Here is a 13112-nt window from a genome sequence, read left to right as displayed (position 1 = left end):
CTGAAAATCAGAAAATCAGACACGTGGAAGAGGACTATACGACAGGTTCAAGCGTCCAGCAGAAGTGCCTGAGGATCCTTTAAGCCTCTTTCTCCCATCTGCCTGGCTCAGGAAAATGAAAATGAAATAGTGATGGGGAGGGAGTGCTTGCACTGTGTTTGGGGACCTGCACACAAAGGTATCTTTACATAACAGAATCCAACATTTTCCTTTTGCTAGAGGTAGAGGCAAGGAGAAGAGACATAACAAAAGGAAACAGTTGGAAGGTGAACACAAACAAACAGCTCTATGCTCTTCAATGAAAGCCATTTTCCAAGGGCAAATCGTGCCAAAGGAAGTGGTAGGTATCCCTCCCCTCCCCTCCTGCTTTCCTCCCCACTAATCTGGGCCTCTCATTGAAAGCCCTACTTAAATAAATAGTGAAGTAATAAAAAATATTACCTCTACTAGAGTAGAGCTTGGATTAGTTGATCCAATAATTATTTCTGAAGTTAAAATTTGCTTACCTGTAAAGTACACTAATAAGCAGGGGCCCTTTAGAAAATAAGGATCAACAAAACAAGTAAGCAACTTGAAAAACCACCACCTAAAAAAAAAAATCACAAGTTTATGGGAAAATAATTGTGGCACAGAACCACTATGCAGCTTGTTTAAAGGTCGCCCACGTAGAGCTTAATTGCCTTAAAAAGAAAAAGTAGTTAAACACTTGCCTCTTATCCAATTTGGAGGGGTTTAATTTAGCATTTTAGAATATACTATAAACTAAGTACTAGCAACATATTTGTGAATTTTTTTTGCCTAATTTTGGCCAAAGTTTTTCAATCTGTTTGCAATTTAAGCTACATGTTTCCTTAAAAGCTTTTTCAAGATTATTTTAGACTTCAGAAAGCACTGTCAGATAAGTGCGAAGAGAGGGGACACATTTTTAATTTTAGACCTCCACAATCCTGGAAGTCTACAAGTAGAAATAAAATGAAAACCCTCAACTAGCTCCTTCTTCTGGGAGGAAAAAAAATAAATAAAAAATAGAATAATGGCTGGTCAGAGCAGGAAACAGGATGACTTCCCATTCGGGATGCCAGCCTATTCTCCGTGCAGACAACAGATAAGAAAACACAGAGAACACATAACCTAGAAAGGTTAAAAGAAAACAATGCAATAGGTCACAATTTGAAGAAAAAAAACATTAAAAAAGTCAAGTCATACACAAACACAATATGACAAAAGGAAAAAAAAAAAAAACTAAACCTCTGAATAAAACTGCAAATAAATAGCAGCAGTCTAGGGGATTTCAACTGCCCGGCTGGATGAATAAAGAAAACGCTGACATTTAAAAGGGAGAGAATTGATTTACTGCTTTTATAAGGAACTCACTTTCCAAAGGTATAGGAAAGGAAAAAGAGTAATAGATAGTTTAAATCTAAAAATAGATTTAAACCTGATCCAAACAAGCAGTTCCACTGAATTCAATGTACATCTGACTTGCACAAGATAAGGATTTAACCTGGAAAGTTTGCCAGGTTGCTTCCAGTAAGGAGCCGTACGGTATTCAGAGGCCCATTCCTGGGATTTTGCATCTGGCAAAAAGGCAGAGCAGCTAAAAATGATGTCTATTTAAAGAACGTAACAGCGATAGTTTTAAGAGCAGATGTAGCACCCCTGCTCAAACATGCTGAAGCAACCCACGCTGGAGTAGGCATGCTAAGGATGGCGGAAACCTGAAAAAGCCAAGTGCTGCAGAAGCAAAGAGCAGCAGAGAAGAAGCAAAGAGTAGCAGAAAGAAACGCTTACACGTATGACACCAACCTTCTACACCACTCGTCGCCTCACTGGAAGAACTGGGACAGACTGAGCACAACCCACGGAGAAAAATATGTAAGCTGAGACCATGAAGGGAAGGAAAGGTGGTTGGCTTCAGTTCAGGCTGGGAAAGCAGGAAGAAAGTTGTTGCCCCGAGTGTATTTATGTCATGTATGTATCTATCGTTACTGAAAGGCGGCCACTTCTACGGCAGCTGGCATACAGCACAGCACCTAACCCCAAGAAGGGGAGCATACGCGAAGGTTAAGAAATAAGGCATTAACTAAAAATTGTGTTAACAGAGCAGAAGGGTTTTCCCGAGAATCCAGCTCCAGCAAGCTGAACTCCACAACTCTCCCTTCTAAATCAATCAACCTGAGCCCTCCGGCCTTGCCTTTTCTTTAGAAATTTCAGTGTTATAAGATACAAATACGGAGGAGATCTACCAGATGATGGAGCAATTTCCATACCTTGAAGTATTGCTTTAATTACTGTATGCATTATACTTTTTTTTTAATCTTTTATTGATTAGAGTCTGCTCCTGCCTTATGAAAACACTGAAACAAACCTGTTATAAGCACGTTAACGGAAAGTGCAATCGTCCTCTATTTTTCCTACGCGCTTATATAAACAGCAATGACCTGCTCTAACATATTACTTTCCTTTACAAATTTTAAAGTATTTATAGAATTATGTTCCTCACTTGCTGTCCTTTAGCCCAGCCTCATAAATTTAGTTCTTTCAGCTTTTCTTAGTCCTGTCATCCATCAATCACTTTACTTCCTTCTCTGCTTGCTGCGATTCATCAATGCCTTCCTAGCAATGCAGCACTGAAACCCAAAGCAGCGCGTGAGGAACAGAGCGGCTAAAAACCACTGCAGAGGATTACCCAACCGCTCACTTGGGCTTGAACGCCAGACGTGAACGATCCCAGCAGGAATATGGTTGAAGGACTTTCCCAAAACCAGAAAGTCAGCGTGTATCTGCAACACAGATCTGTCCGAGCTGTTTTCCATTTGATGACACCCTGATGGAAGTGAGACGTACTGCCCCGGTACCTGCGAGGGTTGCACACCGCGATCCCCCAAGAGCTCCAGTGCCACCAACTAAAATTAGCAAATCCAAGATCTAATATCATCTACAAGCAGCACAGCAGATAGATCAGCTGCAAAGCTCGTCGCCAAAGGACACCGGTAAAGTCAAAAGCTTAAACTGGTTCTAAAAGCAAGAGGACAAATTCAAGAAGAAAAAAAAAAAAAAAAAATCTTCCGAGCACTATTCAACCCAAAAGGCATCGGCTCTGCCGGCAGCTGGCAGCTCGCAGTGTCTTGGGGAGGACCTGCTGTCGCGCGCTCTATCCTCGCTCTTCGGTTTAGGCTCCACCAGAGAGAGCAATGGCCCCAGGAGACCTTGGGCCTCACCCTCTGCAGCCATTCATACAAAAATCTCACCGGAGCACTGCCACAGACTAGTGACACGGGTTGCAGATATTGCAAAAGCTGCAAAAATAATCAAAAGTGGAAGGAAAAGCCATTTTTACTTCCACTCTTTCTTGTCTCTGATTTACTGCATCCTCATTTAGCGATAACAGCCATTAAGGTAGGCGTATTTTTCCAAGAGTCAGACTGTTTCTGTCCCAAAGGTCTTCTCTCTCCCTGAACGACAGTCAAACAACGGGGTCCTAATGCACTGAAGTAAAACATAAGAACTTTTTTTTTTTCTTTACTGCAAACCTGCAGTTTCCCAAATCGACTCTCTGTAGTTTTCAAGATGCTATGTCAAGTATTTCGAGCATCCTGTGTCCCATCTCTCTATTGTTACAGGAATTTTTACCTCATTTAATTTACCTCTTCGCCTGTTAATTTATTAACATGTTATGTTAGGTCATTTACGAGCTGCTCAGCACAAGTCTTCCTTTTTCTTCTATCAAGGCATTTTGGAAGTTATTTGCTAGCATTACGCCAATTCACCAGTCACAGATCAGTCTACTTCAGTGTAAAACTTCTGGGCTAAACTCACCCCAAGTGTTTCAAAAGCTTTACTAAAAAGCTAAACTTATTGCACCTCTTCCCCCACCATTTACCAGCTTTAAAGTTGCATTTAAAAACGCAATCAAGTTTATCTGGATAGATTTATGTTTTATATTGTTCCATTACCCACTAGATCTTCAACAGTTTCTCTCAGCATGTGTTCCAGTATTTTATCATGGGCAGAATTATGTCTGTACAATCCAGAGTTCAAAAAAAGGATTCACAGAAGGACTAGTGATTATTGGAAAAAACACGAGTTCTATTCGAAGACATTTAAAGTGAGAAAAATTTAAATGTTTCACAAAGTCCATAAAGTACCTTTATTATAAAGGTCATCATAATCGAGATTGAGATTTGCCATCTCACTATGTAACAGTGTTAGGTTCATCAATTAAAAAGGAAGCAAGTCTGAACTAAATCACAAATCTCTGGAGCTGCTTGGAAGGCTCACCCAGGAGAGGATGCCTCACGAACCGGCAATCGCCTCGAGCAAAGAACTTCTGATGACAGTGTAGACACAGTTAACGTGAAAAGATTAAACCTAATGTGCAGAAAGGCTCAGTCCCGAAAGCACAGATCATAACTTCACGGACGGCTCTCCCTTACACTGAGAACAGTGTCCGTGGCGCAGCTGCAGCTCTCTCTCATCATAGGAAGATGCTAGATACCTCCGAGTCCACCTTCTTTACACCATGTTTTCCTATTTAATAAACTTTCATCAGCTTAAATGAGTGCTTGTTATTAGCTGAGCTAACAGTCACACGATAATACTCTAGAGAGGTATCAGTGCTTGTTGGTGCATTAACTAAGAGCCGAGGGGCTGAGGTCAAGCATGTGTCGGTGCAAATGAAGCAAGATTAGGCACTAACAGTTTAATGCAATAGACTGCCTCAGATAATGGAAACTGCGTTACAAAAAGAATGAGGTAAAGTTATTGATAAGTACATTAAGGGAAAAAATGGTAAGATGTTTCAAAGGGAAAGAAACCCTCAACTTTCAAATGGTTTTAAATCTGGCGTAGCAAGTTTATTCAAAAAGAAAGATCAGAAAACAGAACTAAAAAAAAAACAAAAACAAAAACCAAAAAAAAAACAGACCAATAAGGTGAAAAATGTTCTCACACTCTACAGCACCAATGCTTTTCATACAAGGAGCTTTAATTCCCCTCCCAAGCTTAATTACTTAAGCCTTACAATGCTCCTTTGAGGCAAACAAATAATATTAACCAACTGCTTAGCGTCTGGGTAATGGTGCAGCATTTTCAGTTACGTACAAAAGGAAATCAGCAGCAGAGACAGCAGAAAGCTCACGATTTCCATGTCTGTGCGTTCGTCACTAGAACATGCCTTATCCGTACATCAACTTAATGAAAACAAATCTGCCTTCTTTCTCTGCTGTACCACATCCATAAAGCTATCAGAAATTGTGAGGTTTGCCAATCATTAAAAAGTAGTAAAAAGATCAGCTCCTTTAATCATAAACTTACACACACCAGTGTAGTCTAAAATGAGACAGAACCCCTTCAATTCTGTTTTCTGAAAGGCTTCTTTATAATTAAGAGAGTCAACACTGAAGATGCAATGTTATCTGGAAAAAGACTTCAAGGAAAAGAGGGCTGAAAATATTACTGTTTTTGTAATACAAATGAAAAAGACCTTAAGGTGAGGCCAAAATTTAAGTTTTGTAATAAAAACATTTCTACAGAATCCCAAACCAACAAGAGCCTCTTATTTTCATATAAGACATTAATTCTAAAATATAAAACTGTCCCAAAGCAGTACTTGACTCCCCATATTGCAATAAGAACGCAGAAACAAAATGAAAAACTGCTTTTACTGATTTTCATTGTTCAAGCTGAAAGAAAGGTAAATAGTAAATAAAATGCATACTGAGAACCATGTTGCAATCCATTTTTTTTTTTAAATCATTATTTCAGACTACTTACACTGTAAGAAATACACTCACTACAGGGTATTTTGGAATTGAAAGACCCTGAATACCATGCTGAGGAAAGCAATAGGTAACAGTCACATTCCAGTTAAGAAAACCAAACTCACCTCAGTAACTGTGCCCACCATTACAAACATCCAATGTTATCTGGGAAGACATTAATCATCCCACTGCTCCTGCAGAGCATTGGCATAAAACCCGTAGAAAGGTAGGAAACACCGTTACCGAGCAGGACACCTCCATCATGGGATGGGAAAGCAGAGGGCAAATACGCGTCAAGTGGTGCACATACACGGCAATATCCAATTTTTGCTCCTGGGGAAACATCTCAACCTTTTAACCTACTCCTTTGACTCCCTCCTGCTTTCCACAGCAAGTTAAATTCCTTGTGCTCATATACTGCTTTCCAAAACACCTTATCTGTGATTAATTTCTCGTCTGTGTTTCCTCTGCCTATGCCACCTTCTCCCTTCGGAGCATCTCCACAGCTTTACGATCGTTTTTGCACGGTATTTCTGCCTAACAAAAGGCCTGCTACCTCTGACCATGTTCTCATCCACTAAGTCTCACCTCATAGCCCAGTTGTGCTGTAAATCTCTGCAGGTAAAAACAAAACACTTTTTTTGCAAATCTGCTTCGACATGTAGACATTGGAGGTGCTTCACTTCTCTGGCTAAAGCTAGAATCTTCCTGCTGTAACAGTTAAATTTGGCAATGAGGTAACACACCTCAAAAAATTAACCCAGATTTTAATAAGGCAGTCTACACAGTTGAGAAAAAATTCAGATATCACACCAGAAGAACAGAAAAGCTGAATGTAGTATGCTTTAATATACTGAATCAGCACAACTGAAAATGATGAATTGGTCATCATCTATACAGATGGATGCTGTGCTGAGTACCTTTAATGAAATGTGATCACAAAAGCCTCCACCAGCTCCATTTTAGAAACCAAACAAACTGGCAACAGTGCGAATTTGCTCAGAGCGGTCAACTCTAGGAAAAGTCTGAAGCCATTACTCACTTCAAAAAGCAAAACAGCAGAAATACAGTCTTACATTTGGGTCTCCTTGTATCAAGAAAAGAAATCCTTAACATTGAAAAAGAAAGAAAAGTAGATGTTGGGGGGGGTTCCCTAGTCTATTTCTGTGACAAAATTTCTGCCATTTCAATTTTTTTATTTCTTGGGACACAGACATGCACAGAGTAAAGGAGAAGGATGTTCCCTTGAGCAAAAAAAACATGCCAGTCTCTCACTCCGTAAAAGAACCAAGTGTGATCTTAAACTTAAGTGAAGACTAGACAGAGGGGTCTATGCTACTTATTTTTTGCTTCCTAACCCTCCTCCTTAAAAAAAAAANAAAAAAAAAAAAAAAAAAAAAAGTGCAAGTGGCTATGGCAGCCATCCTCACTCCTACCCTGTTGATACATTGCTGCAGCTTTACCCTGATATAATTAATTATATATTAATTATATATTACCTGATATAATCAATTCCACTCTCACAGGAATTTCCTTCAGGGTCTCTTCGATTTAAAAGATTTTTTTAAGAAAAAGAAACTCTATATATTTTGCCAAAGTGATATTAGTTCATTAAAATTGCAAAGCTAGACATTTAAAAGCCAGGAAATGCAAAGAAAGCAGCCTAAGCAATTTTCATGTAGTTGTAGTATGACATGACCTTTAATTACTTGATTCAACATTTCCTCCTTCAACTGTTTTTAGCATTTAATCTCTTAGTTTATTTAAACAAATGGAAAATATTAATTCCTCCCTATGGGTACCTCATGGGTCAACAGTAGAGCCAGAACAGCTAGATCGACACCACAGACCTCTACACTACCTGTGTTTAATTAACTGCTAGCTGCAGAGTACTGCCCTTCAATACGTCACCCGACGCTGGGGGAGACCGGACACAGGTTTTTCCAGATGTTTGCTGACAAACAAGGAATCAGACTCAGGAGTGCCAAACTTCAGGACAACCTTTTGGTTAGCGTGCCCATAACCAGTCTGTGTTCTCCATGCAGGATTCCTTCTGGCCCCATCCATCGCTGCCCATCCTGCGTGCACCTTCTACTTCAGGTTTCAGGCCTGGCTGGAGTCTTGTGTTGCCAGCCTGCATCTTCTCTTCCAACATCAGGCCAAAGTTGTTCCAATTCTTTACTTCCGGGAACCAAGTTCATGCTTCCAGACCAAGCGCTAGGGAACTCCGCACTTGCCTCTACCATCCAGCTCTACTCTTCTCCCTTTTTGGGACTGCCCACTGCCTTCTCATCAAGAACTTTCCTCTGGGTTGCAATTCCTCTAACAGCATCTGAGCATGTTCTGTGTTATACAAAAGTTCAAATTAACGAAGAATTATTTGGTCTTGAACGGGAGTTGTATGTGTTCTGGATCCTTCTAATTTCTCCAAGGATTCACAATTCAGATTTGAACTAGATTCTTTTAATCACAGATTCTGTAAGCTGCAATTACAGGACAGCAAAAATGATCCTATTGGCCCTACTTAACAGTAATGCATATTATAAAGATACCAGATCTTAAACAGATCATATTCAAAGCTGATCTGTTCTATTCCAGGTGGATACTGAATCAGAAACAACAAAAAACTCAGCCACTTAAATTTTTAACTTCATACAAACATAAGCTGTCAGAAAATACCTTTGCATCTTGTTCATATCACTGGGAAAAGCTGCCATTCTTATATTAATAATTCTTTCCAGCATTACTCAGTCATTGCACATTAGAACCAGCAGCTGGAGTGTTTTGAGTGATAATGAAACCTGTAACAAGCCATCTTCAGCTGTCTTTTCCAAACAATAAGGGAATTAAAATTTCAATTTAAATGCAGAGGTTTGAAACACGCTTCAGTGGCAAAATTACTTCAATTAATGTGGGTAGAATACAAAGAACAGACTACAGAAATGCGATGCAGCAACCAGAAATTATGCCATTAGTGTGCTTGCATCAACCCAACACAATGACTGCAAAGGTCTAATTTAGACTGTACATATCACAAAGCTACAGGCAACAATATTAATCAGCACTCCAATTTCAATGTGAGGGATACAAGCTCCTTGTCAGATCACTTTGGGCTTTTTATAAGCCACGAGCAGCTGTTTACCTTGAGGAAGAAAACAAAAGGACAAAGAGAGCTATAAACACCCTGCATCCCCGACAGTTTAAGAATTATTTTACACAATGTTCATAGCATATAGAAGGAGAGAGGAATTATCCTGCAGCCAGTGAGTGATTGCAGCACCACGGTATTGCAGAGGCAATGTTAGCAGAAGACAGCAAGAGCCAGTGAGCCCGCAGCAAATTTTGTCCATTAAAAAGCTCCAAACATGGGTAAGTTACTGCTGCACTTGTCTTCAAACGAGAATTGCAAGTGTCAATGAATGGCTGAAATAACATGACCAATCTTCACTAAAGGTTTCTCTGCATTTTTTGATTAAAAAAAATGAACAGCAACTTTTTACATCATTGTTATTTCATTTCTTACAACAGATAATCCATTCTGGAGAAAAAAAAACACATAGTATCCTACAGAAGTCTGTACTTTAGTGAGGATTAATGTTGGTCTTAGGTAAACTTATCTATACTTCTCCCTCTCTATACATGTGCACCCATTTTACACACGCACACACACTCTACCACACTCTGCTCATACCAGGAGATAAAAAGCAGTTTATATTTTGCAAGCCACTTCTAAAACATATTATTTGAGAGTTGCTAAGTATTGTTATTCCACTTCTGACAATAACATTCTATAATCCAGATATAAAGGGAATTATTTCTCTCGAATTTTCTTCTGAAATTTTTCAAAAAACCCCCCACTGCTAAATCAGAATACTTGGCCTTTCTTCAACCATTCTTTATAGGAGAACAAACTAGCTCTTCAGCATGCTGATTAAAGTCCATCAGTGAAAGGAAGCACCATCTGGTTAACATGTGGACTGATATTACTGTTAATTCTGAATACTGTTTTTCCCCCAACACTAAACACCTTTAATTTACATCTACTTCTTCACCTCTCTTAATTGAAAACCTCAGACTAACACTTGCTCCAATTTTCTATATCAAAAACTGACAAGAGTCTTGGCATAACTTAGCTTCACTCTTCTCATATATACTTAGTCAGTGCATTGATGATCAGTTTTCAGTAATTCTAATGGGTCTTAAATTACATTTTACAAAGTATCATAAAATTCCACTATCCATTACACAATTGAAATGGATACATTACCCATCCCAGAAAGCTTAGAATAAGGTGGGAGATTTAAGACAATAGTTCTAACTAGAAGGAAAGCAAGAATCTAAGAAGAATAAGATTGAGAAGGCTCCTGGAAGATAACTTTTAAAAGGAAGAAAGGGAATACTGTGACTAGATCACAGAAAGATTTTTGAAACAAATATAGCATAACAAAAAAAAAAAAAAAAAAAAAAAAAAAAAAAAAAAAAAAAAAAAAAGAACATGAGCAATAGGGAAAAAAAAACAGGTAGGTGAAGAAAGACTGAAATCAGGCGAGAGACAGCAACAAAAAAATCCACACGGGGTTACTTAGGCCATCACAGAAAGGGATTGATGAGACTGACATCAAGCTGCTAAAGATGTTTCAAAGGAAATTGTGAAAAATCAAGTTTTAGAAAGTCACATTTAAGGTAAAATGAGAGAAGCCAGAAAGAAGGAAATTAAGGGAAAGTTTTTGCCCTAGGAATGACAACACTAAGATTTCCAGCTCTTGATCTTGCTGAATAATGACTTGTTAAAAAGAAGAGAAGAGGCATAGAAATACAAAGGACAGAAGTTGACAACAATAAAAAAAATGAATGCAATGAAAAGATTTCCTTCAAGGCACTCTCCAGCAAAAATAAAGAAGAATATTAAATATATCCCTTTTGCCTCAACTTTCAAAAGGTTTTAGTTACTGGTAGAAGTCAGTTTTAGGAAGGAAAAGACTAAAGTCTGGTGAGGAAGCATTTTTGGTGAGTTCAGAACACGACAAAGAAAAGAGCAGTTGTTAGAGAACTTTATGAAACTTTTCCCTTCAACACAAGACTGGAATTGAAGAGTATGCTGTAAAAGAAATGAAAATAAAGAAAACATGAGAAAACACTTGAAGAGAAGGAAAAAGAAGATGAGAAAAGGGAACTGGAAATATCAAGAAATGATCAAGAATCCTGGTAAAGTAAATAGAGGAAAGGAAGGAGAGGTAAACATACCCGAGTGGTGAGGGGGAAAAAAAAAAAAAAAAAAGTCTCCTTCTGAATAGTTGACCAAAGTTGTGAGTGCATGACGAAAGATGAAATAGAAGAGAAATGGGATAGTTCTTCCACATCAAAGTGAATTGGTTATGAGGCAATTGCTAAGATACAGAGAAAGAAGATGATAGAAACAGGTATCTGGCAAAATCATTTTAAATAAAGGACAGTCAGTTCAGATGACATTAGCGTAAAAATCTGTTCAAGAGACTTCAAGATGTTTAGAAAGGAGTAGAGAGATCAGAAAAAAGTTCACAGAAAGTCAGTAGAGAGAGAAATACCAGGTTGCAAAAGCAGGAAGAAATCCCATGTGCACGCCAAACGGGTGCAGAACTACATTTGTTTACTTATCCTGATGCTTTCCATAACTGTGAAGACAGCTTTGAAAGTAGAAGACAAGAAATAACAGAATCAGATACGCTGACCCCAAATTCATGTCAGGAAGGACAAAAGGAAAGCAAAAGGAAAGCATAAGTGGAAATTCCAAAACAAGAAAGCAACAAGTGATAGAACAAGATATAGAAGACAAACTCAGCAGGAAAAAAAAACAAATGATAAAAAACCACAGACAGCATATCTGCCTGTAGACGATCAGACAGCTGACCAGTGTGTTTCTGGTGGGCAGCTGCCCAGCATGAGGTACCACATCCTACCAGCATGTCTGTTGCATTGAGGTAGTGCTTGCTGGCCATGCACTGTTCCAGCTTCTGGGGCACTTGCTTGATGTTCTCTATCTCATCCAGCAAATTGAGGACATGCTTGTGCTCGATCCCCTCAATCCACAACTTGCGCAACTCATCCCGCTTGCAATGCAGCAGCATCTTGCATGATAGTAGATTCTCCTTCACCTACAAGCAACACATCAAAACATTAATTAAAACAGTCCTTTGTACTGGAGCCTGTAACACAAATCAGCCCATTCCCATATTCACTTTTTTAGGAATTTCAAAACAGTACAAGGCAATAATCAAATCCAAACAAAGTGTCTGGTTATTCCTTTACCTAGAAGTAGTGATATAGTACACACAAACAGGAACTGCTTTCAAAATGAGATGAATTTTAGTATAAGTTCAGACTGCTAGTGAAAATTTAACTGAAGTATTGTAACGTGAACAAATGTATGATCCTACTAACCATGACCAAAGACTTATTTGCAGCTTTTCTAACAATCAGTTCGGTACTTAGGTATACAGCAAGAATCCTGCTCAGCAAAAGCAAATAAGCCATTGCTAACTTTTCTGTTGTAAACATTTTCCATCTGCCTGTTAAATCCTGTGGCATGTCTCCTAGCCCTTTCTCCAAGTTTTGCATTCATTTTATGAAACCTGACTATCCAACATTGTAACCATTTTCTAGTACCTCAAGCAATGCCAATTTTGTTTGCATGAGATACGGTTTCAGTGGAACAAACAGCAGTTAAGATACAGTTCATCTCAGCATTCCCGTCACACATCAAAGCCATCACAGCATTCAGAGAAACAGCTTGGTGTTTGCCGTTCAGTCTCCTTGCCATCCTTTGTCAGCTGCTTGTCTGGGGGACAAGTCCATATCAGTCCATCCCACTCCTAATGAGAAGCAGAGAGCTTTTCTTCACCATTCTCTCTGATCAGATCTACAGCCTACATTTCCTGCTTCCAGGTTCTCCAAATATCTTACGAGAAGGTCCGTGCAACCTAGCTTTTCTTGCATAATGCAAATCAATAATCACATATTAAAATATGAAAGCAATTAACAACATTCAAGCTCCACACATTGCTTTCACGCTACTCTTGTTTTTGTGATAGGTTATGAATACTTAGGGTCTAACCTTTTGTCAGGCTGAACTCTCACTGAATTACACATGAAGAGAGACTCAGAGAAGTAGGCTCTTCAGTTTATTTTTAAATAATGAGTCTTCCAAGCACTTAAGCCCTACTCTGGCTGCACGCTCTCCTCCCTTGTTCATCTAAAGGCATTTTACAAAAAAAAGTGCCAAAACACATACAGAGACCAATACACAGATAACTGGTGATTAACAGTAACTTCGTAAGCCAGACTCCATCAAGACTCAGAAGAGACTAAGATTTC

At 38.9% G+C, this 13112-nt stretch overlaps 1 protein-coding gene across 1 annotated transcript in view; it reads right to left on the bottom strand.

Moving 5' to 3' along the window:
* Positions 1–13112, bottom strand: part of EXOC4 (exocyst complex component 4) — a 370959-nt gene that overhangs the window by 334079 nt on the left and 23768 nt on the right. The window contains exon 3 of the mRNA XM_085299740.1: positions 11699–11893. Within this exon, the coding sequence (XP_085155866.1) occupies positions 11699–11893 (195 nt within the window). The remainder of the gene's footprint in view (positions 1–11698; positions 11894–13112) is intronic.

Source organism: Rhea americana, unplaced genomic scaffold (genome assembly GCF_003343005.1).
Source record: "Rhea americana isolate MKP2758 unplaced genomic scaffold, rheAme1 scaffold_1, whole genome shotgun sequence".
In the NCBI taxonomy this organism is placed as follows: Eukaryota; Metazoa; Chordata; class Aves; order Rheiformes; family Rheidae; genus Rhea; species Rhea americana.
Note: the sequence above shows the minus strand (reverse complement) of the source record. Positions and strands in the feature narration are given on the sequence as shown.